Source organism: Accipiter gentilis, unplaced genomic scaffold (assembly GCF_929443795.1).
Source record: "Accipiter gentilis unplaced genomic scaffold, bAccGen1.1, whole genome shotgun sequence".
In the NCBI taxonomy this organism is placed as follows: Eukaryota; Metazoa; Chordata; class Aves; order Accipitriformes; family Accipitridae; genus Astur; species Astur gentilis.
This window is the reverse complement of record NW_026061141.1, coordinates 973,615-1,000,428: the sequence shown is the minus strand read 5'-3', so window position 1 is coordinate 1,000,428 and position 26,814 is coordinate 973,615. Positions and strand designations below refer to the sequence as shown.

The window sequence follows — 26,814 nt, the reverse complement described above, 5'->3', positions numbered from 1 at the left end:
GGGAGTCAGCTGGAGACATGCTCAGGGGGACTCTGCATCATTGGCTATTCACAGGAAATAATTTGTTTTGCAACCAGAGATATTTTGGAGACGGAATTCTTAAGGGATCTAATTCTGCTTTTTGATTCATTCCTATCCAGAAGGTAGTTCTGGTAGAAGTAAGGAGGTATGCACAGTCTTGCTAGAAATGAAGCATAACCCCAGAGTGTTTTGGCTTTTTTATAGGAAACTAAAGCACATCATTTTTGATAACAACATTGTCATTGCATTTAATGAGCTAGTTTCCTACCTAGTTTGGAAGGGCATCTATTGTTTTCTATCTAGGCCCCAGACAAATTAAGTTGAATTCCCTACCTGGTCCCATTGCTGATGCAATAGGTGTAGCTGTAGCACAGGAGCAGGCATCATCGTTGTCAGTAAGGGTCACTTTCTCTGTTCAGGGTCTCATTTGCTGTAAATTTAAGGCAGGTGAGAACAGTGCTGCTGCTCCTCCAGCTGACTTTATAGCTGCTGGTGGTTTGCCCTTCCCCTTTCCCAGGGGATTGTGCTAAGGGTGGTGGGCGGGGGCTCGGGGGTATTTGAGCCACAGGCTCTGCTGAGGGAGCTCATTGTGCTCCTGGGTTTCTCTGGTGTTGGTGCTCAGTTCTTCCTTGAGTGCTTTGCAGCTTTTGAGCTGGCTCAGCCCTTTGGGAAGAGGTGTCTGCCTGAGGTAAGAGCTTCAGGACCAGTCAAGGTTCAGCAGCATGTGTGGTAGAAAGTAACACTTTGTCCTGGGTTCAGCTGGGATAGAGTTAATTTTTACAGGAACCTGGGATGTGGGGGGCATAGCTGGGGCAGCTGACCTGAACTAGCCAAGGAGCTATTCCATACCATGTGATATCATGCTCAGTATATAAATGGGGATCGGGCCCGGGGAGCGCTCGACTTTCGGTGGGGGAAGTGGTGGAGCGTTGGGTTCCAGGTGGTGAGCAGTTGCACTGTGCATCACTCTTTTTGTTTACTCTTTCGTTAGTACCGTTGTTGTTGTTGTTGTTGCAATTTTGTTTTGTGTTGTCCCAGTAAACTGCCTTTATCTTAACCCTTGAGGTTCCTTTTTTTTTTTTCCTTTTCTCTCCTCTGTCTCCTCCCTATCCCACCGGAGGGGGGCGGGAGGAGTGAGCGAGCGGCTGCGTGGTCCTTTGTTACCGGCTGGGCTGAAACCACGACACACTTGTATGCAGCTTTTTTTTTTTCCCCCTTTCTTTTTTTCAGGTCAGTAATTTTGTTTCGAGTGTTCTGTTTCTCGAAATGAGCATTCAGTGATGGAGTTAAGTATTCTTTATTGCAGCGCTGGAAGAACGGAGGATCGCTCCTCCAAATGTGCTTTCTGGCTGGGACTAATTGTATAGGTTAAATACCTGCCTTACATACATATTCATAAAATTTCTGAGAAATAATATACATATTCATTGATTTTCCGAGAAGTCATTAGCATATGTAAATGTCCTTTATGCATGCGTGTTGAAGGTCTTCGGTGGTCTTCTGGAGTCCTCTGCTGGTCTTCCATAGTCTTCCTCACTTGTCCGCTGTTTGAACTTTGTTGTACGAGTTTGCGCAGTACGATCCCCTTCTGGGCCCCACAAACAACTTCTCTGCTTATCACCTAGCTTTTGGCTCAGTCACCACAAGAGACAGAACATATTTTCTTATCAAACAGAATACCTCCTCAAAGAGGGCATGTTATTTTGTCTTATATTACAGACACAGGAATCTTGTGCTTTATGTCCTTGGCTTGTCTATGTAAATCAACTTACGGAGGCAGTTGTTAACCTTCTAACAAATTCCTGAGTCTTTTATTTAGCAATACACTGAGTCTAAACATACGTTCTATTTCTACATCTACTAGGCCTAGTGTCAGTTTCTGCATCAGTTCAGGGGTAGAAAGATGGTTTAATAGTATGCATTGTTTGGGGGTTTTTTTGTTGTTTGTTTTTTTTTTTTATTCTTCATGCATTGTGTTTTCCTGCAATTCCCAACTTTATTGAAGAAGGAACATTGTTTTTTTAACAGTTCTGCTGTGTAAGTTGTTATCTCTCTTAACGGGACTGATGGTGACATTGTTTAGCAGGGGTTAGGGTGAGCATCTTGTATGTATTTGTCTATGGAGTTTTAGTACTACTGATGAAAGCAGAAGGGCCGTGAGGCACAGTGCCCTTCAGGGTTTGGGGTGCCTTTCCTCATTGCCCACAGAATGCCACGTTGTCCTTAGAATCTTTGCAGCTGGTGGCAGGCCCCTTGTAGATTACAAGGCTTGGGACTTGACTTTCTTTTGTGGGCATGTAGCAGAGCTCAGAGTCTCTGGGGAGCTGTAGGTTAGGGGGTGCCCCCAGAATTTGGGATGTTGCTCAGAAGAGCGGCTCTTGAGGAGTAGCCACTGAAGGGGGTTCAGGAGTGCAGATTGAGGGCAGGAGGTGTCAGGAAGCAGTGGGGTTCCTTTCCTGACAGTTGAGGAGAAGAAAAGGGGTTTCTTAAGTTTTGGGACTGCTGGGGAAAGGGAGGAGGGTTCACCAGCCCTTCTCAGAGGAGTTTTGCAGTTGGATTTGAATGTCATAGAATCGTAGAATGGTTTGGGTTGGAAGGCACCATAAAGATCCTCTAGTTCCAACCCTCCCCCATGGACGCCGTCCACAAGACCAGGTTGCTGAAAGCCCCATCTGACTTGGCCTTGAATGCTTCCAGGGAGGGAGCATCCGCAGGTTCTCTGGGCAACGCGTTCCAGTGCCTCGCCACCCCTAGTGAGAAACGTCTTCCTAACGCCTAAACTAAATGTACCCTCCTTAGGACTAAAGCCATTACCGCCTTGTCCTATGGCTGTACTCCCTTGTAAAAAGTCCCTCTGCAGGTTTCTTATAGGCACCCTTTACGTACCGTGAAGTCTGCTATAAGGTCTCCCGAAAAGCTGCATGCCGGTGAGCGGTCCGAGAAGGTGAGGCGGTCGTCGGCCGGGTCGGTGTTGAATAGCAAAGTATTATGGGGCTGCTCGGTTCAGCCTTTACCTTCTGTTGTGGAGGTGCTGTGTGGGCTATCTTTGAATTGGATGAGCGTTTCAGGTGAGCTGTGGGTTAGCGAGGAGGAGCGTGGGGCCGATGGCTTCTCACGAGTGCCACGCTAACGTGGTTTCTCTCGGTACCTTAGATACCACGAGTGATGATGGCTGCAGGGTCTGAGTCTGGAATGAGCGGGGAAGTGAACACGGTGGCACTTGTGAGGAGGGGGGAGTTGGGGAAGTAGTTGGCGTTGGCCAGCGGGATGCTTACTCCCTTTTCTGATTTGTTTGTGTTTGTTTTTTTCATTGCAGATGTTGAAGAGCAATGTTCGCCTTGAGGAACATCCCAGTTAGCCCGTGTGGTTTTGTGGAGGATGGATTTGGACCCTCAGCCCTCTGAAAGCTAAGTTGAGGGACCAGGCTGAGAGGAAGGGACAAAGCTGGGAATAGCAGGGAGGAGTTTTAAAGTTAGCGCAGGAGAGAGGGCTGTCCCAAAGCAGTCGCCTTTGCGCAGGAGAAGGGAGCGGGTTGCTTTTCAGCACGAGACCCGTGTGTGCCGGGCAGGGCAGTTCCAGCCCGTGTCCGTGGTGGCGTGTAGTTTGTGTAGTCTGTCTTGTGCGCTTAGACCTTCCTCGGGTCTCGATGTCCTTGTCGCGCTTTGCGCCAGAGGAGCGAGGCATGCGCTTCGGGTGCTGTCCCTAGGGTTTTGAATGCTCTTACTCATTGGCCCGGTGCCAATCGGGTGCTTCTTTTCTTGCGCTCGGAGCTCTAAAGCATGGATCGGTCTTGGCGGGTTCCGGTCAGTGCTCTATGGCAGCATTTTTTCAGCCTGCATCGGCAGCTCTGCTCTCTAGCCGTCCGTTTTCTCGGAGTGGGACTTCTTCCCCGCATCCTGACATCCTTAGGTCTCGACGCCAGGCTTCTGGCGCATCTGTCGTCTGGGTTTTGACAGTGCTGTCTTGTAACGGGCCGCTCCGTTTGACTCCTCTGGGTCTGCTGTGGAGCCTCCTGGCCTCGCGGTTGCGGCCCCGTAGGTCATCTTGCCCGACGGCGCCTCCCGTCCGGGGGTCATTCTTCTTGCTGAGAGTTTTCTCTCTCGTTGAATCACCTCGTTGGTGGCGTTCCACGTGGTGACGTTCTGCACACGGTGTGCTTGGCTTGGAGCTGCTCTGCCTGGGGGGGTGTGGAGTCAGGGGTAGGTGGAACAGCGATAAGAGTCTACAGGTGAAACGTTGATGTGCCTAGACCGTTTAGGCGAGGGTTGTACAGTCATCTCGGCTCGAGTAGCCATCAGCGGCCTGCGCGGACAGCCGTGCCGATAGTGTTTCACGGAGACAATTGGAGCCGTGTGGCAGGGGTTGTTGAGGGGCAGTGAAGCGGATTTGAGTCTCTAAGGTGTTAAGACTTGCACGTGATGGGCTCCAAGTTTGGCCCTGGGTTTTTTTGGTTGGTGGGGTGTAGGGTTTAGGGTTACTCCGTGCGGGGCCCGGATGATAGAACACCAGTATGATGATCAAAGTCGCCCCTTTATTGAGCTTAGCTGATCATTCTTACACAATTCTCTAAGTTGTTTAGAAGCTTTGATTGGCTGCTGCACGCAAGCATGTGGTGTCCACGCGCACAAGCGTAAGCGGTGATTGGTTACATCGATACTGTCCACGCGTAGAAACATAAGATACAGTTAGTTATACTCGCTCTGTACACGTGCATACACACAGGATATAATTGGCTATGTTAGAGCATGCAAAACTTGTCTTAGTCCAACTGGTCGAGATAAGCCCCTGAATTGAGGTCGGTTGTGCCAAGTTCCCTTTATCGTGGAATGTGCACCTGTGTTTTTCTAATTGGGATCTTTCTTCTTCTATCTTCTTGTTTGTTCTGTTCAGAGCCTTCAAAGGTGTCTGGAACTCTCTTGCGACCATGAGCTACTTTCAGGGCCAGTAACTAAGTTCCATATAATTGAACCCTACAGTGGGCAGGGGGGTGTGTGTGTTGGGTTTTTTTGTTGTTTTTTTGTTTGTTTTTTGGTTGTGTGTTGTTTTTTTTTTGTTGTTGTTTTTAAAATGACAGGCTGTAGCTGCATTCCAGATGGTCTTTGTAGATGGAATCAAGACCTCTGGAGTTGTGAAGCTCTTGCTCTGCATCCAGGTGACTCATTCAATATGTTTGGTTTGGGTTTTTTTCAGATGTGGAGGGACAGGATGTGTCCCACAGAGCGATGGGGGAAGGCAGCAGAGCACTGTAAGGAGTTGAGTCTGTGAGTGGACTCTGAAGGAAGATGCATCCGGTGGCTCTATGAGACTGCTTTGCTTTGCTGTGTTTTGCAGTTTTCTTGCATTGTATTGGTCTGTATTTGCCTTTGCCCTGTGGTGTTTTGTTGTGTATTTGTATCGACTGTCATGTGAGACTGTCTCGCATTGCCTGGCCCTGCATTGTGTTTTGTATTGCAGTGCTCTGTACTTGTATGGATTGCCACCTGAGACTGCCTTGCCTTCTATGGTTCTGTATTGGTTTTGTATTGTTTTGGTCTGTACTTGTATTGACTGTCACGTGAGAGTCTCTTGCATTGGCCCTGTTCTGTTTTGTCTGGTATGGCAAGGCTCTGAGTTGTTTTGCCTTGACTGAGGTAAGAGTACTGCCTTGTATGGCATTACATTTGCATGTGAATTACATGGCTCTATGTTTGTGTGTGTCTTGCATGGCATTGTAGAGGCAGCGTAGAAGGTTTAATGACTTTGGGCTCTTTGCATGCAGAGTTGAGGGGATCGCAATTGGACTGTGAACTAGCATTGAGTAAGGCAGGAACTGGGCAATGGTGTTCATCTTGTTTATGCAGATGCTTTGTGGCAAGTCTCTAGAAATGGTCAAGGCCTTGAGGTCTAAGTAGCAGCGTGATGGGTCTTGGAGCGATCGGTAACTTTGGGACAGCTCTGTGTTTGTGATGCTCTGGTTTTTTCAAGTGTCATGGAGGACACTGGCTGTGAGGATGTGTTATTTTTGGAATAGGTGGGAAGCAGGGTAGGGGAGTGGTGGAGGACTTCTCTCTCGAGGATGAAGTGTCTGTTGACAAGCTTTGTGTGTTGTTTTTGCAGGTGATGACAGGGCACGAGAGGTGCTTGAAGGAACCTTGCGTTTAGGTGACATGGCGCTACGGAGGTTGGGCTGTGACACGTGGCACTGTGAAAGCTAATTATCGGGTTGAAAATGCACGGATGGTGGAGATGATGGTGCGTGTTGAAATGTTGGTGTAACGGAAGGGCAGTTTGTGGGGAGGTTGGTTGGAAGGAGGTTGGGCTGGGGCCTGGGTTTTTGCAGGTAGGGTGCTTTTTTGAGGCCCCTGCTGCTGCAGACGGGGTGACGGCCTCTTGAGGCCTGTGGACGGTATGATGGATGAGTTGAGAGTGAGGGCTGGCGTTCATGTGATCTGAACGAGTGGTGTGTTGTGAATGTCTCTAACCTTGTAGGGTTCTGTGGTTAAGCCTTTTTGGTTTTTTTTCCTTTCAGGTTGGATGTAGAGTTGAGATGTTTTTCAGGGAATTAGGAAAAAAACCCCAAACTTAGAATAAAAAACCCCAGCTGGGATATGGGTTGGTTTTTGGTGTGTCCTCCCCTGCCCCATTTATTTTTTCTTTTCCCTGGTCCCAGCTGCTCCATGAGGCAGTGTTGATCGCCAATGTTTGGACTGGGGTCTGCCTCGGGCCTGGGTTTTCAAAGGCAGGGCGATTTTTTTGTTTGTTTGTTTGTTTGTTTTTTTCCAAGGCTCCCGGGAACGGTGTTCCTGTGGAGCGCTCCCCTGGAACCTGGTAATTGCCAGTCAGCACAGAGAGATATGTTGTTCGGTGGATGGTCTTTGGAAGACAGTTGAGGATTTTGTGGGGGGAGTTGGACTAGATGGCCAGCATGGAGTAGGCCAGGGTTGTGAAGTGCGTGAGTGTAACTGTATTTGTCTGTGGTGGGTTTGTAAAATATTTGGTTGCTCTTTGTAGCTTGTGATGTAATGATATTTTTCAATTTCTGGTTTTGTGTCGAGGTGTGGAAGTGGACGGTCTGTCAAGATGATTGGAGGTCACTCGTTTGGTGCCCGGGAACAGGGATCATGGCGGTAATGTCACCTCAGGGAGTAAAACTTCTGGATGTGCAGCGATGTATGTAATGGGAGCGAGGAATGTGGAAAAGACCACTCCGTAGAGCATTGCAGGTACTAAATAGTGGCATTTCTTCTTCAGGTAATGCTAAATTTTTGGAGTTTACATGTATTTGTAAAAATAGTGATTAAAAGAGGACTAAATCTAATAGTGTCAAATCTTTGACGAGTGAGGCCATAAGTCTTTTCTATATATTGTAGAAAAAGTACATTGTAGAATTGGATTGAAATACTGACATAGCTGAATCTATGTGGAATGAGTAATGGACCAAATGAAGCACTGAAAATAAAATGTAAAAAAGGCAGGTAATTATGTGTCCTTGTGGGAATTACAGTACTAATGGCAATCACAAAGGGAAGCGTAGAGGGAAGCATGGGCGTTTAGTGCCCATAGGTAAACTTAGCTGTTGAAGTAAGTGAAAGTGTCTGTTGGAATTAGGCATCCAAGGGCGAGTTGTAGATACCTTGAGGTAAATGTAGCTGCTGCTGGGTTAATGGAAAGGGGGTGCATTCCTTCCTCTAGTGATTGCAGAACTTTGAAATTGGAGCTGTAGGTAGAGACCCGTGAAATGGGCTCGGGCGCGGTGCGGCGCTGAAATGGGCTCGGGCGCGGTGCGGCGCCGAAATGGGCTCGGGCGCATGTGTTACTTTTCTTAAAGGGGCTGAGGTACTGTGTAACTCTGAAATGGGCTTGATGAGTGGATAACGTGTGTGTAATATGTGAGGGTTTTTTTTATTCTGTTGTCCTTCTCTTTCCCTGACCCTTTGTGGTGCTCTCTACTCTTTTCATTCATGTCTTCTCTCTCTCTCTCCAACCTCCTGTGCTTTTCATAGTCTCTCTCTATCTCTTGTCATTATTATCATCTGACGCTCTGTGTTACTTTCTGTCCCATCGTATCATGTTGTATGTTTCTCCTGCTTTTTTCTTCATCTGTCCAGATCCCTGTCCCTTGTTTCTTCTATTGCTGTCCCTCTGCCTTGCTTCCTCTTGCCATCTTTTCTGTATTTCTCTCTGTTCCCTTCCCTCTTCCATCCTTTCTAACTGTATCCCCCTCTCCAGCTAGCTGTCCCTTCTCTTTTCTCTCTTCCTCCATGTCTCTCTCACAGCCTATCAATGACAGTTGTTTTTTCCTCCAGTGCTGTCCTGCTCTGTCCCTTGTTTCTCACTCTCATTCTGTCATGCTCCCTGTGTCTTTTTGGAACTCCTCCATCTCTGTCCTGTAGCCTATCACTATTTTTTTCTTCTGCCATCCCTTTGTCCTTCTTTCAGTCTTTGTGTCTCTCTCCCTTTGTTCTCCCTCCCTTCTTTTTTTTCCTTTCTTGCTACATCTCTGTTCTGTACCACAAAAGCACGGAGGGTGTTTAGTAACAGAGAAGAAGGATATAGGCAAGGACAAAGGAAATTAATGGCTGTTATTCGGGAAGAAAGGGGAAGAGGGCCTAGACGAGACTTGCCCCGACTGGGCAAGGATCAATGCGCTTTGTGTAAGAAATTCAGTCATTGGTAGAGGGAATGCCCAGGGAACAAGGAGCATCAGAGGGCTCAAACAGGAAGAACAGTAGCCTCTGTGAAGGGAGACTGACGAGAACCTGGGGAATCTACCCTAGCGGATCCACTGGTTATAATTAAGCTAGGGAAAACAGAACAAGAGGTAGAATTTTTGGTAGATACAGGAGCAACATACTCGGTTTTGAATCAGGCTTTGATGCCCCGGGGAATGATTATGTCACGGTGAAAGGAGCGACTGGCCAAAGTGAAAAGGCATAGTTTTGTAAACCTTTAGAATATAAATTAGGAAAACAGTGGGGCATTCATAAATTTTTATATATGCCGAACTCCCCAAAGGCCCTTTTGGGAAGGGACTTGTTGGAACCATTGGGAGCAAAAATTGTATTCAAGAAGGGAGAAATTACTCTGGAGGTAAAAGATCAGCAAAATATTCAAATATTGAGCCTAACCTTAACCAGTCTCCCCCTAGAAGGAATCATTAATGAGGACATCTTAAAGCAAGTGTACCCGGGGGTATGGGCTACCGATGCACCTGGAAGAGCGAAAAGTGCTCCACCTGTTGAAGTTAGGATCAAGGAAGGCCAAAAGCTGGTAAGAATTAAACAATATCCCCTAAAGAAGAAAGACAGAGAAGGAATCCGGCCGTTGATAGAAAAATTTTTGCAGTTGGGACTATTAAAAGAGTGTGAGTCTGAATTCAGTCCCCCTATATTACCTGTTCGGAAGCCCGATGGGTCATATTGGGTGGTCCAAGACTTATGGGCGGTGAATAAGATAACTGAAGATCTTTACCCGGTAGCGGCGAACCCATAGACCCTGTTAACCGTACTAACACCTGAATTGACTTGGTTTAGTGTTTTAGATTTGAAGGATGCTTTCGTTTGCCTCCCTCTCCATGAAGCCAGGCAAAACTTACTCACATTTGAATGGGAAAAGCCCAAGAGCGGTCGAAAGACCCAGCTCACTTGGACGGCCTTGCCACAAGGATTTAAGAATAGGCCTACCGTTTTTGGCAATCGGTTTGCGAAAGACTTGGAATCCTGGGAAACCCCGTCTGAGGAGGGGAAGCTGTTGCAGTATGTGGATGATATCCCAATCGCCACCAAAACAGAGAAAGATTGTATGATGTGGGCGGTGAGTCTGTTGAATTTCCTGGGACTTCAGGGGTACCGGGTATCCAAGAAAAAGGCACAGGTAATGCAAGGCAAAGTGAATTATTTGGGCTATGAAATTAGTGCGGGACAAAGACCTTTGGGACAGGCCTGTAAAGAGGCAATATGTCAAACTGGGAGACCTCAGACAGTAGAAGAGTTATGGACTTTTCTGGGAATGACAGGGTGGTGCCGATTGTGGATCTATAATTACGGATTGCTTGTTAAACCACTGTATGCGTTGACAGCCACTAAGCAGAAACACCTTGAGTGGAATACGGAGACTGAACGAGCCTTTGAGCTACCGAAAAAGGCTTTGATGTCGGCCCTGGCCTTAGGACTCCCAGATGCGAGTAAGCTGTTTCTTCTTTACTCCCATGAGAAGCAGGGCATTGCTCTGGGAATATTAGCACAAAACCTGGGCCCGTATCGATGGGCAGTTGCCTACCTCTCTAAGCAGTTAGACACGACTGCAAAAGGTTGGCCTGGATGCCTGCGGGCGGTTGCGGCTGTGATACTAAATACACAGGAAGCCCGAAAGTTTACTCTGGGCCAGAAGATGACTGTTCTGGTGTCTCACGCAGTATCAGCAGTACCGGAAGCAAAAGGCGGACACTGGCTCTCTCCACAAAGATTCCTGAGATATCAAGCTATATTGGTAGCGCGGGATGACGTGGAGATTGTAGTCGCTAACATTGTCAACCCAGCTTCTTTTCTCAGCAGGAACACAGGAGAACCGGTACATCGTGACCGTTTGGAAACCATCGAAGCAACGTACGCCAGTTGCCCAGACGTGAAAGACGGCCCCATGGAAAACGGGGAAACTCGCTTCACAGACGGAAGCAGTTACGTCCTAAACAGTAATCGACACGCGGGATACGCCGTCACTGCCAGCCAAGAGGTAATAGAATCGGGGGCTTTGCCCAGGAACACCTCCGCACAGAAGGCAGAAATAATTGCTCTAACCCGCGCCCTGGAATTGGCCCAGGGCAAAGTTGTGAACATTTATACAGACTCAAAATATGCCTTTGGAGTTGTACACGCACGTGGAACAATTTGGAAGGAGAGAGGACTAGTGAGTTCTCAAGGGAAAAATATCAAACACGCAGAAGAAATTCTGAAGTTACTGGAAGCTGTCCAGCTCCCTAAGAAAGTAGCAATTATGCATATTAAGGCACACCAGAAAGCGAGCTCAGATTTGGAAAAAGGGAACGAGCTGGCGGACAGAGAGGCAAAACAAGTGGCCAAAACACAGGTAAAAACAGAAGGGGCCTTAATTCCTGATAGGTGGATTTCCCTAGAAGGTAAGCCAGAATACACTAAGGAAGATCAAAAGCTCATTACAGGTTTAGAAGGGTCATATAATGAAGAGGGGTGGGCTCATACCCCACAGGGAAAGCTAATCGTTCCCTCTTGCTTATTATGGCATTTGATAGGGGAGGAACATAGGAAAAGACATTGGGGAACAGAAGCCCTGTATAATCATCTGATAGGAGAAATTGTGGCTAGGAATTTATACGCCACGGTGAGGCAGTGTGATCGCACAACAGTGTGATCTTTGCCTCCAGACTAATCCTAAGAGCACCCCCAAGCTGGAAATGGGCCAGACTGGAAAAGGCAATGGGCCTGGACAACAATGGCAAATTGCTAATGTTTATTCATTACTAAAACACACCCACTTGTGATTTGCAGCTATGCATGTTCCGTAGCTTTCTCATGGGAACTTCTTCAAAAGTTACTTATGAAGTTATGCCAAGGTCACACTGTCCCTGTTTTTCTCCTGATATCAGCAAAGCCAGCTATTTTCGGCCAAGGCCTAGTCTTGCTGCTCAAACTGACATTCTTTCACACAGAACTCTGCTCGCGCAGCTTTTCTATAGACCCATGTCCTTTTTCATGAAGCCAATTCCCAACAATTCCCCCTTTTTCTTTTTGTGCGAGTAGAGCTTGGTGTGTCAGCTTTGAGACTCCTTTTATCATGCACCCATACGGAATTCTAACTATTACACAGATTAATATCAATATACCCAACCATCATAAGGCTTCCTTAATCAATGACATTACCCATAGTGTTATCCCGCCGAATATTGATTGTAACACTCCATCAAACCAACTAGTTTCTTGCTGGATCTTTGTGTATGTTTCTTCAGCCAATCTATTTGTTTGTATATAGATTGAGGTAAAATTTTAACACCTGCTGTATTGCCCTTTGCAAAGATCTGTGAACACAATTAATTAAACACAGTAAAAACAACATTATACCTAATAAAATACATAAGCACACAAAAAGAGGTTTGATTAATAGCTTTAGCTAGTGACACCCAAACATTCTTACTGTCCCATGGTGTTAACCGATGTGGATCAATCACCGGTGTCACTGTCATGCTGCTTACTACAGTCAGTGTGTTCCATATCAATCTCAGCATAAGGTTTCAAATTTATGGGTAAATCAGGAACGTATCTGCCAGACATGGATGATGTGATTTTTTTGTCCAATTGCTGTCAAGGCTTGCCGTCCCGGTGCACTTAGTTGTCTTGTAGAAGTTAAGCTATCGCTGCCCCTCAATAAATCCAGCAGCGGCTGTAAGTCTGTATTTGTAATACCACAACAAGGTTGAATCCACTGTAGGTCTCCGTTTAAATCTTTCTCCCTCTTTTTGTTTTTGAGCAATCCAGGCTTGCTTAATAACTTGGGATGCCATTTTCCTTAATAAGCTGAACAAGGTAAAACTGTTACAATAGCTAAAATCACAGTAACTACAATAATGCCCATAATTCTTTGAGCCAACCCGTTACCCCTAATGACCCAGACCATGAGGAAAATGAACCATCTATACATTCTTGTGCCATCTTGCTCCACGAACTCAGCCCAGCAATCGGTAGGTGCCAGCTTTCCGTGGGCGTCCCCACAGAGGCAACGATGGCCTCACCGTACACCAGCCCGATGCTCTTCGGAAAATCCCAGTATTTATACATTTGCAGAGGAACGGGTTTTAGCACACGTGGCCAGCGGGTGCCAAAAGTCCGCCTCGGTTGCAATCTATGACGCATGCGCTCGCTGGCCAGGCGCGCTGCACGAGTCATAGCCATCTTGTCTATTGGTTCATGGGCTTTACGATACAGTTGCGATGCACAGAGAATCTTGACCTGTTATGTTAGCCAAGGTGACCTATACATTAGTTTTTGGCTGAGGTAGTATTCATATTGCCACATCATCTATGATGCTCCAGATGATGATGGTCATGCAAATCGAACAGGAGTCCATCGTGGGCCTGTATCTGTGGAAACACAATCAACCTCGTTCCCAGGTTATTAATGGAAATAGACCTTACCCCTAATTTTGGCTTTAACTAACTTTTACCCCACACTGTCTTCCCGTAATCACACTATGTTTAATCAAATTATGCTTTACACACTTTTTACCTAAAGCAGGTTCTATATACAATAAGGCACGCTGTTCTGAAAACCTCTCTGAAGGACTCCGTGTCCACTAGTAATACTCTATTAGTTAGAATCTGTCAGATCAGTGGCTCCAGCACCCGCCGGTGCCGTGCCAGTCGCCATTGGAACAATTCCGGGTCCAGCATCAGTGCGAAGCCATGGCTTGTCCCACTTAGCCAGGATCTCCCAGTAAGTTTTACTTCTGCTGATCTGCACCATTTCCTGGATTCTGGGTCCTTAGACATTACCATGATTCCTGTACTTTGTTGCGTCCTTTCTGCCTGTAAAAGAACATGATGCACTACCATTGGTGGGTCTTTGTGATCACCTGTCAATCTAAGATAATTTAGCACAAATAAGGCTTTGGCCAATCGTTCCTCTGGGAGTAAGCCCTGGGTTCCCCCCTTTTGTTTTTGCAGCATGTTCTTTTAGGGTTTGGTTGGCCCATTCGACAATAGCCTGTCCTGTGGGAAGATGTGGAATACCGGTACCGTGGTGAATTCCCCACAAATTACAAAATCGAGCAAATCGTGTAGAACCATAGGCTGGGCCGTTGTCCATCTTAATTTCTTGAGGCACACCCAGTACTGCAAAAGAAGCGTGAAGATGTCATTCAATATGTAAGGCCTTTTCTCCAGTTCGTGCCGTGGCCCACATGGCAGCAGGATAGGTATCAATACACACATGCACAGAACGCTTTGCACCAAACCACATGACATGGGTGAAATCCATTTGCCACAACTGCAATGGCAAAAGACCTCGTCGGTTAACCCCACAGCCCAAGCCGAGCCCTTCCTTTTGACAATCAGGGCATGCTTTAACGATACCTTGGGCATCAGTAAGTGGTAAGTCAAATTGCTTTGCTAACATCCTAGCGGGTTGGTGCAAGAACGCATGCGATTGCCGTGCTTTGTTGAAAACGATTCCCTGGAGGAGGCTCCCGTGGCGCTGCAACCAATTGGTCAGCTCTGTCATTTCCCGTTTCTCATCTGCACAGTGTTCTCATACCCAAGAGTTCTACCAGAGGGGTCATATTGCCATTAGTGATACCGCAAAGATTCCGCACCCACTGGATATCTCCCACAAGCTTCTGGACATGATGTAACATTGAAATTTCTCATGTTATTTGAACCTTCTGAGGTTTAACATTGCTAGCATTTATGTGCCACCCCAAATACTTCCAAGGTGCTGCCTTTTGCACCTTTTCAGGAGTGATTATTACTCCGCGATGGCTTAAGATGTCCTGCAATTGAGTTAAAATCTCATCCTGTGGCAAGTTACTGAGGTAACTGCTTTCTTACAGGCTCTGATGCCCAGGCCACATACACCTGACGCATCGTGGGGGAATTGCGCATTCATTGCGGTAACACGACCCAATGGTATCTCTTATAGGGTTCTGCCTTGTTAATCGATGGTACTGAAAAGGCGAACCGTTCAGCGCCATCTGGGTGCAATCTTTTAGATTTATAATTAACAAATCCCATTCTTCTGGAAGCATAACTGGAGATGGCAAACCTGGCTGCAGGGCTCCCATACTGTGCATCACCACATTCACAGCTCTGAGATCATGTAACAGTCTCCGCTTCCCACTTTTCTTGGGAATGGTAAATATTGATGTATTCCATGGACTAGTAGAAGGAACAACTTGTCCCGCTCTCAACTGGTCCTCAACTAACCCTTGTATTTTTAGTAGCCTTTCAGAATTTAGCAGCTACTGATCAATCCAAACAGGTTCATCTGTTTTCCAGTTAATTTTCAGAATCGGCTACCCCTCAGTGACCGCTCCTAAAAAGGATGCGTCACTAACATTGCCTTCATTTGGCTCAATAAATCATGGCCTACGAGGCCAAACAATTCAGTTGGGGTAGTCATGACATACGGACACGTCGTAATGTGTTCACCATCGGGGAACACAAATGTAATTGGTAGCTGACTTACTAAGGTGGCTTGTGTGCCCCCTATCCCTGCAATACCAAAGTTTGGATTGATCGATGGCCATGATGGAGGCCAAATGCATTGTGAAATAATCATAACATCAGCACCTGTATTGATTGTCATCGGTTTCTTGACAACAACTCCATCGGGCCCTTCCAATTGCACTACCTTTTCTGGTTTACCTCTTGTTGTGTCCATGGCAAAGTATACCTGCGGTTTCCCTGGGGAGCCGAATCCACCATCTCCACGTTGTACTTCAGCTGGGTTCGGAACACACGACCTGAATGGAACTAATTGTGCTATTCTGGTACCTTTAGGAATAGAAACAGGAGGGATTAAAACATGAATCATAATTTTCACAGTCCCACAATAATCTGCATCAATAAGCCCTGGGAGCACCAGAATTCCTTCTAGAGCTGTTGAAGATTGCCCCATTAAAAATGCACTAAGTCCAAACCCCAATGGTCCCTTTATGTTGACTGCGGTTTCCACATCCACTCTGGAGCTTCCTGCGGTGGCGGATCTGGTGGTTGCGAGGCTGCCTGAGGGCTGGCAGCTCAAGCCCCTTGCGTTCGTGTCGTCGCGCGAGGGGCCTTCGCAGTCGGTGTAAAGTTTCCCTTCTTCCTGTATTCTTGGTGGTATGGTTATCTTTCTTACACTTGTTGCAGCACTTACTGTTAACAGTACCTGTACATTTGCTCCTAATGTGTCCACGTTTGCCACAGTTAGAACACTTGACCAAGGGTGTCTTACTGGCCTTGTGTTTCTTTGTAGCTCCTTGGAGAGCTGTGGCAGCATAGGCTACTTTCTGTGAGTCCACTGATCGATCCGTGTATTCTATCATATCAACGATGTCTGCATTTTTCGGCAAATTACACAATGCTTTGCGTGTCTTTTCAGTAGCATTTTCAAAAGCGAGTATTTTGAACATGTTTTCTTTCATGCCCTCGTTCATGTCAGGGTGGTCATATTCAGTGGTGGTCAGTATTCTCCTGTTTCACCTGGGTAAAAGCATGGCTGTACATATTGTCTGGTACGGTAAGAAAAGCTTGATACGCCAAGATCTGTGATAGATGATGAACCTCAGTGACACATTGTAACTGAGCGTTCCCTGATGCGAAGGGTCCAGCACCCATCGGCATCTGCATGGTTACTCCCCATAGGGGATCTGTTTGTTGTCGTGATGTTGCTTGTTCCCTATCACAGAGCTTCTCCCACTGCCAGAAAAACACTAACATTCGGGCGGGTGTCAAAATCAACTGTGCTAGCTGTTTAATATCTCGAGGTATCAGCGTATCAGCAGAAAAAATGAATTGCAGTATTTGGTGAGTTAACGCAGATTTGATTCCGTACTGACTCACAGCATTCCTTAATTTCTCAATGACCTTCCAGTCAAACACCTCCCATTTTTTCTGTCCATTTGATGCAATAACTGGGAATGCTTAGAGCATAGTCCCTTCTATAATGGCATCTGTTATTACACCCCTCCAATGTCTCTGCCTTTCTTCTGCAGCGGCTATTACAGGCGGCTCTGCGTCTGTCACGGGTGCGGTTGGTTTCCCCGTCTCTTTTCCCCATTTCCTTTAACAATTCTAACATTGTCTCTTTTTGTTCTATTATTAGAGTAGCCAAGTCCTTGTTTGCATTATTTGAATCAGGGTGTATGCTAGGTATAATTTGTTCATGTTGAACGGTGGTATCTGAGGGCTGGTTTTTCGTAGGCAGATTTTTACTCACTCCCTGATTCTGTAGGGTTTCCTTTAATCGTACGGTTAGGGAGGCTTGGGAACTGTCGGATGGCTGATTAATATCGGCAGTCCCAGGGAGTGGAGCAGAAGTCAAGGGCACGAGAGTAGGCGAACAAGCTCCAAAAAGTCTCTCTCGCTGCATTATGTTTTTCTCCCCGCTTTTCCCTTTCGCTTGCGGTTGGAGAGAGAGAGCAGCAAAAGCAGACGCAGACGCTTTACGATCTGCTTTCATTTCTTACAGAGTTGTCTTAATCAATTTCCATAAAGTTACAAGATCTTTAACTTCTTTAGACCCGTCACTAATTTCATCCCATAGGGAGGTTCCGATAGCATTCCAGGTACTAAGCTCAAAAGCTGTACCCACACTAATTGAAAGGTTTCTGTCCTTGCTTCATTAGTTTTTTAGCTGATTTATCATCATCAGTTACCATATCCCATAATACGTCTCCTAATCTACGCCATTCACTCTCCTTAAATAATAAATCTGGATTCTTAAAGCATCCCTTAACGCGACCAACCCCGAAATTTGCTTAATGCAGTTTACTCCCCGCTTTTCTAAAAAGCACTGTAATAATTTTAGGGCTACCTCTTGATCCATTGCCGGCCGGCTTCTTGATACTCCTGGGTGCTACCTTGATTAAGGCACCTCGGTTAAAAAGTCTTTGCAGCCTTTTTCCAGTAGCCCTCACTGACGGCGAACCCCTTTTGGATGGTCCAGGCACGAGAGTTAACACACCAACCAAGACGATCAGCGTTCGGTTAATCTTTTGCCCCCCGGTCGCTGCTACCGGTGCTTCTCAGTGTCCGTCGCTCCAATTATTCCCCTTTCTTCGGTCCCCGTTCGGGCACCATTTGTTGGAGCGGCGGAGGAATGCACATAAGTCGACCCAATATGAGTGATAGAAGTGATTCAACTTTATTTGCACGGATAGCTCATATTTATACAGTTTGCGATAATTATGCCTACTAGTCCTAATATGATTGGTACATTGCTAATGTTTATTCATTACTAAAACACACCCACTTGTGGTTGGCAGCTACGCGTGTTCAGTAACTTTCTCATGAGAACTTCTTCAAAAGTTACTTGTGAAGTTATGCCAAGGTCACACCGTCCCTGTCTTTCTCCTGATAACAGCGAGACCAGCTGTTGTTTTTCTCCCAATATCAGTAAAGCCAGCTATTTTCAGCCAAGGCCTAGTCTTGTTGCTCAAACTGACATTCTTTCACACAGAACTCTGCTCTGTGTGAACTTTTCCACAGGCCCATGTCCTTTTTCAGCAAGCCACTTCCCAACAAAAGGTATTCCTAGAAAAAGTTTCCCGTTTATAAAGCAGGAGTTTGTTGGGGCTGAATTACAGTTCCTTTGTAACTGAATTGGGTCAATATTCCGAAAAAGGGGAATATGTTTATTTTTGAAACAGGTCAATACTGCATGTGTTGTGCTGGCAAGGAGGAGGCTTCTTAAATGTAGAACTTGTTAAATTTAAAAGCACACCTCCACTCTCCATAGTATTGCTTCTATGTTAATTCAGGGTTAAGATATTCGTTCACTTCAGTTTCTGTGAATCTGTTAGGGCAGCGTGCTCTAAGGTGATGGGAGGGAGCAGGGGGAAGAAGGGGAGGAGGAAAAGCAAAATATCTGGAACCTGCTCTTCCATGACTCCTGCAAACTGTAATGTTATTTTTTTTTCCCAAGCCTGAAAACTGTACTTGGCAGTGGGATTGTGGCTATCTTGTTAATATTCTTCCTTCCTTTCTTGTTTTGGCCTCTCCAGGAAGCGATTCGAGTAATCCTTGGAAATCTTGATGATTTACATGCATTTTCTACAGACCACTATCTTTCTGTGTACCCTTTCTTTCCTACTTGTAAAAGAAAAGGTCCAATGACTTGTATCTGTTGGGCATTGCTTAATTTGACATTCCTGCCTAGTAGTGCGCAGATCTTTAGCTGGAGTACGACTCCTCTGAGCTTCGCAGTTTTACATTAGCTGAAGATCCTCCTCAGTTGTTGCCTTCACCAGAGAACTGATGTATGTAAAAAGAATGTTTTGCAGTGTTTTCAGATGGCCACCCCTGCGTTCCAAATCTGATTTAGCCAGAGAAAACGAACGTGCATATATAAAGTCCCAGGAAGCCCACGTAATGCGATTGCAAGGAAAGCTAGTGCGTTGTTTCAAAAGGTTAATAAAACGTAAAGCGCAGCAGCGTTGGCCCTCTAGTAGAGAAGACCGCAGTAGTTTTCTTGTAAGGTACATTAGGATTAAGTATTGTAGTTGCTGTAGTGTAAAGGGTTACGGAGAAGTTACTCTCCTGAGGCTGTTGTTGCAGAGAAAAGTAAGTTAGTGGAAGGAGAAGCCTTTTCAGTCCTAAGGTGCGTCAGTTTGTGAATCGGATCAGGCCCTTCGGCATCATCTCCTCCCGTGATTCCGAGTGCCCAGGAGTAATGAACACCCGCGTGTTTCCGCCTCCAAGGCATCCCCTTCCAGTCTCGGCAGACTGCGTTATTGCCACCCCTGGTCCTAGCAGGCAAGAACGAGATCATCCTCTTTCTCTGTCAGAAGCTGGTAGGTATGAGAGCAACTTATTCCTGTTGCTGCCAGGAAGAGAAAGTAGCCCAGAGCATCGTCAGACAGGAGGCACCCAAACAAAGGAAGCCTCGTTGTTGGTTTGCTTCGCTAAAGCGCAGCCAGTTTTGCCTGCGTGCTTGAGGAGGGTTTGATTCACGAGCTTGTATTTCTGGAACTGGGAAGTCCATCCACCTGCTCAGGCAGCACCGGGCCCTGCGGAGAACTGCAAGCTCAGAGGCCTGGCGTGATGAGTTGTCCTGCAGTCTGTGTGTCGGGCTCCTCGCTGTAGCATACCTCTTAGTTAATCGCCAGCTGTGGGAGTCCTTGAAGCCAAACTCAAACGAACAATTTCATCCCTTAAAGGAACTGACTGTGTCATCTAGGCAAATCTTGGGCTTCATCTCTGGTCCTCAGGATGCAAATGGAGTAAAAGTATTCATGTTATCTGTTTCTTCCTGAGGTCAGAGGCACGTAAGAAGGCTGCTGCCTGGCGTCACCCATTCGTGCATGCATGAGCTCCTAGGTGTGCGAACTGCACCCCCAGGAAGGAACGTCTGTAACTGTGGCGTTTGTCATGTCAATTATCTTTTGTTCTCCCATTTTGAGGAGGACTGTGAAGTGAATGTAATGATGCTAGTCCTGTGAATCCTAGTCCTTTTCAGGTTTAAAAATAATTTTTAAAAGAATTACTTTTTAGTTAGGAAAGCTGATGAGGTTTTCTTCACAGGGTTGGGAGAGCCTGGCATGTTGTTTTTTGCGGGAAGATGTGAGGACTGAAGCCAGATGCAGTTAAGGAAACACAGTGCTATGAATGCAAGCAACTGATGGAAGAGTGTCACCTGGATGAGTGTTTCTTGTAATGTGTTACTAGCGTATGGTGTCTCCTCACATCTCATTTCTCCGCTGTGTAGTTCGATGTGTCACTTGTTCAGCTGCTGCTGCTCATTAAATATAAATCTCCATTGGCAGGAGCAGTTACAGGGTCGTGGATCTTGGACCAAGATCCTCAAAACCCCCTAGCTATGCGAGGTTTCCCTGCCGCACGTGCACTGCCTTTGTGTCCTGATGCTCTGTTTCTCCAGGAATGTCAGTATTTGCGTGGGGAGTTTCAAGGACCTGCCTGTGGACGCGACGGCCCCTACACCCCTGATGTATTCTTCTGGTGCTGCATCCTCTTCTTCGCCACCTTTGCCCTGTCAAGCTTCTTGAAGAAGTTTAAAACCAGCCGCTACTTTCCAACCAGAGTAAGTAGAAGGAGGTGGCCAGTGTCCATCTCCGCACTCGTTTCCCAAAATGGCTTTCCTGGAGCACTAAGCAGTATTTGCCCTGCCTTGGTCAAGCTGGGAAACGTTGGCCTTGCAGGCCAAGCTCTCCAAGAGCTTGGATGTCTCACACTCATTTCCATGAGTGCAAAATCATCGTAGCGTTTCCCACCTGCCTCGTGACCTGCCCCAGATTGAAGATTTTTGGGGTTTGATTTTTTTTTATTTTTTTTCTTCTCCTCAGGTAGTAGGAAGTCAGGTTTCCCAAAGTTTTGGGGGTTGGGGTTTTCGGTTTGGTTTTTTTCCCCTACCTTCTGCGCATTATGTGCTCGAGTGGAAAGTAGATTCGAATGAGGAGCTTCCTTTTGAGGACTAAAGGATGCCTCAGTGCCTTGTTGCCATTGTAGCTGTGAGTGTAGCTGTAGTGGCAGACATGTGTTTTCTTATTTTTAATATTATTATTATTATTTTTAGATTTTGACTTAAACCAACCCTTGTTGGCCTAGTTAAGCTTTTTTTTATTGTCTGACCCCAGATCTCACAGGGACAAACACAGCAGCAGTATCTAAGCAAGGGATCAGGCTGCATGTGCTCAGAGGGGTGGTGGGATTTGGTTAAGCAGCCTTAATGTTGTGGATGTCTGCAACTCTTGCATCTCACCTTACGGCCCTGTTTGCCATGCCCCTCTCACCTCTGGTTTCTCGCCCCAGGTACGGTCCACAGTGAGCAACTTTGCTGTTTTCCTCACCATCGTCATCGTGGTGCTCCTTGACTTTGTGGTTGGGATCCCATTGCCGAAGCTCCAGGTCCCCCATGCGTTCAAGGTACGGGGTGTTTTGGCACGTGGGGGTGCCACAAGGTGATGCCGGGGCAGGGCAGGGCTGAGTCTGGAGGAGATGCTGGTGGTGTGACCATCTCCTCTTCCACCTCCAAGTGCCTTGCTTCCTCCTAGAAATGAGAAGATGGCCCCAAAACTAGATACCTACAGGGGAAGTATCTAGAGCTGCTTGCAAGGAGGAGACTGGCACTGCTGAAGCCCCCGGGAGAGGGGGACATGAAGCCAGGGCTGGGAGGTGCTCTGACGCAAGGAGGGAGGGGAAAATGAAAGCCAGTGGAGTGCCTGGGCTGGGAGACGATGCTGATGTATGGGCTTTGTTGCAGCCTACCAGAGACGACCGCGGGTGGTTCATCAACCCCATAGGACCCAACCCTTGGTGGACGGTGTTGGCTGCGCTCGTCCCAGCTCTGCTCTGCACCATCTTGATATTCATGGACCAGCAGATCAGTGCCGTTATTGTGAACAGGAAGGAGCACAAGCTGAAGGTAAGGGCCTGCGAGAGATGACTCCAGCCCCTTCTGGGCTGCAGGTCTGGGGGGAAGCTCTTATTCCCGATGCTTTCTGAAGGCATTGGTTTGGGACAAGGTCAGGCTGCGTGGCAGGATGCTCTCCTGGATTAACGATGATGCAGGGAGCAAGTGACAGGGCAGTTCAGATGAGCAACCTTTTGGAGGAGCAAATTAATCTTGGAGCAATAGAGAACTGCGTTTTTGTTTTAAAATGGCAGCAGCAGCAGGTGTGGGGAATGAATTGTTTTGATGCGCTGCCAGGGATAACTCAGAGTCACACCTTCCTTGCAAGTGGTGCAGTTTTCTTTGTGAGTAGAAAAAATGGTTTGGTGCTTTTGGGTTGTGGCTTGTTGTTTTTTGGAGAAGTATTTAATGCACAAGCTCTGCATATCCATTGTGTCTGAACTCCTGCCAGATTTTCATGCCAGGTGCTTGTGCAAAGCCTGCATACACCCTTGCTTGTTTCCATTTCTTGTTTTGAATTCTGAAGAAGTTGACTTGTGCTCGAGCAGGGTTTGAGTCTGACTTGCGACGTTATCCTTGCTCTTGTGCTATGGGATGCTCTGTTTCTTGTTTTCCTGCCTGCAGAAAGGATGCGGGTACCACCTGGACCTTTTTGTGGTGGCCGTGATGCTCGGGGTGTGCTCTGTGATGGGGCTGCCCTGGTTTGTGGCTGCGACCGTCCTGTCCATCACCCACGTGAATAGCCTCAAAGTAGAGTCTGACTGCTCAGCTCCAGGAGAACAACCCAAGTTTCTGGGGATACGAGAGCAGAGAGTCACTGGCTTGCTGATCTTTGTGCTCATGGGCTGCTCTGTCTTCTTCACTTCCGTGTTAAAGGTGAGAGGAAAATGCAAACCACCCAACAACCGTGAGCTTGTTGGAGGTTACAGAAAAACAGTCCCCTCTCTGCAGGCCTGAGTAGTTAGTTGTGGAGCGGAGGAGGAGGAGGTGGTCCCAACCCTTGGGGCTTGACCAACGGTGGGAACCAGCCTCGGTTAGGTTTTGCAGCCCTTCAGGCCCCCGTTTGGTGTGCTCGAGGCGAGCAAGCAACGCAACTGCTTGAATTTTTGGGTGTCTTTCAGGCCCACCCATGTTTATGGGTTACAGTTGAGCATATTCAGACAAGCACATCTGCTCTGTTTCAAACAGGCAGCCCTTTAGTGGCTGCAATTTGCTCCCCAAATGCCGCGGAGCAGCCGTTCCCAGGAGCTAAACACACTGAGGTCATCCCTGTGGGCTTCCTTGCACGTTCCTCCCACAAAGTAATCTCGTCTCTAGGCTAAAAGGAGGCCTGTGGCCTTTGCCTGTTGCCCCAAGAATAGGCAGAAGTGTTTCTTCTACCGCCAGAGAATGCGGCATAGGGTAGCACGGGTGAAATCGCCTATTTTCCTCCAACCTTTCTGGAAAATAGGATTATTCTGAGGAGAGATAACTCCCAAGTTCAGCCTAAAGCAGAGCCTTAGCTCACTCGTGCGCACAAAATGGCAAAACAATGGTTAATATCTGACCCATCTCTAAGCCTGAATGGAAGCTGGAAAGCTTCAAGCAATTTTAGGCAGTGCCTGTGGAAGAGGGTGGTAATACTGAAAATGCAATACAGAAAAAGAAACGATTGCATTCTTTCTTTTTTTTTCCTTCCCCCCCCCCCCCCCCAAGTTTATACCAATGCCTGTGCTTTATGGCGTCTTTCTCTACATGGGTGTGTCGTCGCTCAGAAGAATTCAGGTACGGACTCTTTTACAGCGTGCAGCATGTCGGCTCCCTGGTATTTTGTCTCTGTAGCAGCAGGGAAAAAAGCAGTGGCATGGGAAAAACTTCTCGCAGAGCAAGCAATGAAACTCTTTTGTGTAAGAAAGAGATTGGTGGAGGCACAGGAGGTATAGAGGGCTGGGAGGACCAGGCAAGTTCAGCGCTCTCTGTTGCAGGGTTTAGGGCAGGTCAGTGTTTGGTTACGTGAAAAGCGGGGGAATTTGGTGCAAAGGGAAGGCAGTTTCTACCACTGGTGGAAATCCTCGCGGGGGGATTCAGTGGGCCGAGAAATGCTAATAATGGAATGGCATGGAATAGTTGCCGTTTGGTGGGCAGCTCTCAGGGGCAAGCCGGTTGCTAGATGGAGCGAAGGGAAAATGGGTGCTGCTCCCAGGAGGAATGCGGTGGGATCCAGTATTTCTGACGGCAAGCGAGATGCTGCAAAGTGCCTCCACGTCTCGAGAGGGCCAGAAACTTGCCGCAGTCCCAAGGTGGCAACCTTTCCCTTTTATTTCGCAGTTCTTTGATCGCTTGAAGCTGTTTTGGATGCCAGCGAAACACCAGCCGGATTTCATCTACCTGCGGCACGTGCCCTTGCGAAAGGTGCATTTCTTCACGGCGATCCAGCTGACCTGCCTCGTCCTGCTCTGGACCATCAAGGTGTCCCGTGCCGCCATCATCTTTCCCATGATGGTAAGAGCTGCCACCGCTCGGCAGCGGGGTGTTTGCAGCGTTGGAGTGAGAGGTGGCATCGTCTCTGAGCTCACCGCATCTTCCCTCTTATTCGTGAAGGTTTTGGCTCTCGTATTTGTCCGGAAAGCGATGGATTTCTGCTTCTCAAAGCGAGAGCTCAGCTTTCTGGATGACCTTATGCCAGAAAGGAAGAAGAAGTTGGACGATGCCAGAAATGAAGCTGGAGAAGAAGAAGAGGTAAGGCTTGCTGTGTCCTCGGGGCTGGACATCTCCGTGTGTCTGTGAGATTGCCTGTTTCTCTTACAGCTTGTCTGGAAATGTTGGGGGAAGATCAGCACTCAATCGAAATAGATCCCAATAGCCTGTAACTTTTGTAACCTTTGTTTCCTCAAGTAGCAGTGAGCTGAACGCTTGAATACAGGTGTAATTTTTAAAACGAGTCGTTTTTCACAAAGGTCATTATCATTATGATGATTATTATTAGATGCTGCTGCGGCTGCTGCTGCTGGCAAGACTTGCTCATAATCATGTTTTGAACACACAGTCCCCCTGCCCCGAAATCTTTGGAGTGAACGGTTTCTCCCCTGCTGCACTAATACCTATAGCTGCCAAGGGGCAGAAGCGGAGGGCAGACTGCTAAGTTTGTGCTGGGCATTCAGCTTATCTCCACTTTGATCAAAGACAGAGAACGTGATTTGTCCCTTTTTTACATCAGGAGTCCAGGAGGGCCATGGAAGCTGCTGCTGCTGCAAGTTCAGTTCAGCTGAACGTGGGGAAGACCAGTGACGTGGATATCCCAAAGCAAAGCAGTGACGGGTAAAGCCCCACCAAGCGCCAGGACCCCCGGCAAGATTAGCTTGATGGTGTTTGGCAGTTTTCTCCACTTGCCTCTTTGTGGGGCATCCCACAGAAACCAGCAGGCAGCTTGGTGGGAAAATCGAATTCGGGGGCAGGGCTGCAGGAAGTGATTGCAAGGCTCTGACCGCAAGCAGAGTGGCTGCAGCACTCGCGTTTGACCCCCAAACCTTGCCTCATCAGTGCTTTTACGGTAGCTGGAGATCCTCATACTTAACACATGAGGAGTTGCAGGCGTGATCTGTACCAGCAGTGGCTTAGGAACCCGGACCGGGGCTAAGCCCCAGCAAGAGCCTTTGCACAGAGCTGTTGCTCTGCAGCTCCCCGGCTTGCCTCCCAAAACTCCTCATCCAGCAAAACCTCCCACACTTATGCAGAGCTTTGATTCTCGGGGCTCCGCTGTTCCTCTTGCTGATGCTAATGCCCTTGGTGGCATCAGTTCCCATAATCACGGATTGTTATGTAAAATATTTATTGCAGGACTGATCCTTCTGAGATTGTTATCCTGGATGAAATGTCACAAATGACCGTATGGAAGGCTCTCACTTTGAAGACAGAAACCCTTTGAATCCAGGGAGGAAAAAGGTAAAGGATTGTACGTGAACGTGACCGTGCTCCTCAGCAAGCGACGGCGCACACCTACGCTTTTCCCACGCTTTGGCCGGCAAGGCTGAGCAAACGGCCTGTCCCTGGGAACAGGCAGGGAGGTCTGTGGCACGCAAACCAGCTCCTCTCTGCTGGGGTGGTCCCCCGAACAGGGCAACATCAGCAGCAGCTGGCAGGTCTTCCACTGATGATGCTCTCCCTCTTTTTCTCTTCCCTTCGCCTTTCCCCACTCCCGCTTTTCCCGTTTAGGAATCTTGACTTTGAAGGAGAGGAGTGAGAGCGTGACTCGGGGATGTGCCAACGCAGACAGAGGGAGAAAGCGCTTTGTTTCAGTTGGAGGATTCCCATTAAAGCCATGCAGATGTTTTCAGTTATCCTTGGTGTGCTTCAGGCATTCAGTATCTCTAGACCAGCAAGCTGAGGGGAACATCACAGTCAAGGGGAGTTTGGTGGTGTTCAGTCTGTGTGTGTACGTGTGTGGGGGGGTGTGGGTTTGTAGTGGTAGAGGGACTGCTATGGCTTTATCATTCAGTGCTCTTCTTTTAATACCTAATTCCTCCTCTTTGTTTTCCTTCTCTTTTTTCCAAATGTAAACTGGGAATGTCCAAAATAATTTTCTGTTATATTTGATGCATTCTCCACTTTCTTCTTCATCACGACCAGGTTTTTGGTGTGGTTTGGGGTCCTGGCTTTAATTCACTCTTATGTCTCTTACTGGTACGAGAGGGATGCCCTCTGTGGCAGGGCAGCATAGAGAGCGTCCAAGCAGTTGGCCTAA

General features: G+C 47.4%; 1 protein-coding gene across 9 annotated transcripts in view; it reads left to right on the top strand.

Annotated features, from left to right (window-relative positions):
- LOC126037485 (electroneutral sodium bicarbonate exchanger 1-like) overlaps positions 1–26,457 on the top strand; it is a 432,495-nt gene extending 406,038 nt beyond the window's left edge. For 2 of the 9 annotated variants that reach the window (XM_049797808.1, XM_049797810.1), the window contains exons 3-16: positions 6,118–6,252; positions 7,056–7,223; positions 9,581–10,183; positions 10,538–10,731; positions 20,604–20,765; positions 21,494–21,607; positions 21,945–22,106; positions 22,719–22,970; positions 23,790–23,858; positions 24,402–24,575; positions 24,675–24,812; positions 25,291–25,391; positions 25,911–26,015; positions 26,286–26,457. In XM_049797808.1, coding sequence (XP_049653765.1) covers positions 9,802–10,183; positions 10,538–10,731; positions 20,604–20,765; positions 21,494–21,607; positions 21,945–22,106; positions 22,719–22,970; positions 23,790–23,858; positions 24,402–24,575; positions 24,675–24,812; positions 25,291–25,391; positions 25,911–25,998 — 1,836 coding nt within the window. In that variant the 5' untranslated portion in view covers positions 6,118–6,252; positions 7,056–7,223; positions 9,581–9,801 and the 3' untranslated portion in view covers positions 25,999–26,015; positions 26,286–26,457. Of the gene's footprint in view, positions 1–4,710; positions 5,283–6,117; positions 6,253–7,055; positions 7,224–9,096; positions 9,271–9,580; positions 10,184–10,537; positions 10,732–20,603; positions 20,766–21,493; positions 21,608–21,944; positions 22,107–22,718; positions 22,971–23,789; positions 23,859–24,401; positions 24,576–24,674; positions 24,813–25,290; positions 25,392–25,910; positions 26,016–26,285 lie in introns of those variants that run through there. The other 7 variants (XM_049797812.1, XM_049797809.1, XM_049797815.1 and 4 more) reach the window with 7 other exon arrangements.
- Positions 26,458–26,814: the final 357 nt, after the last annotated feature.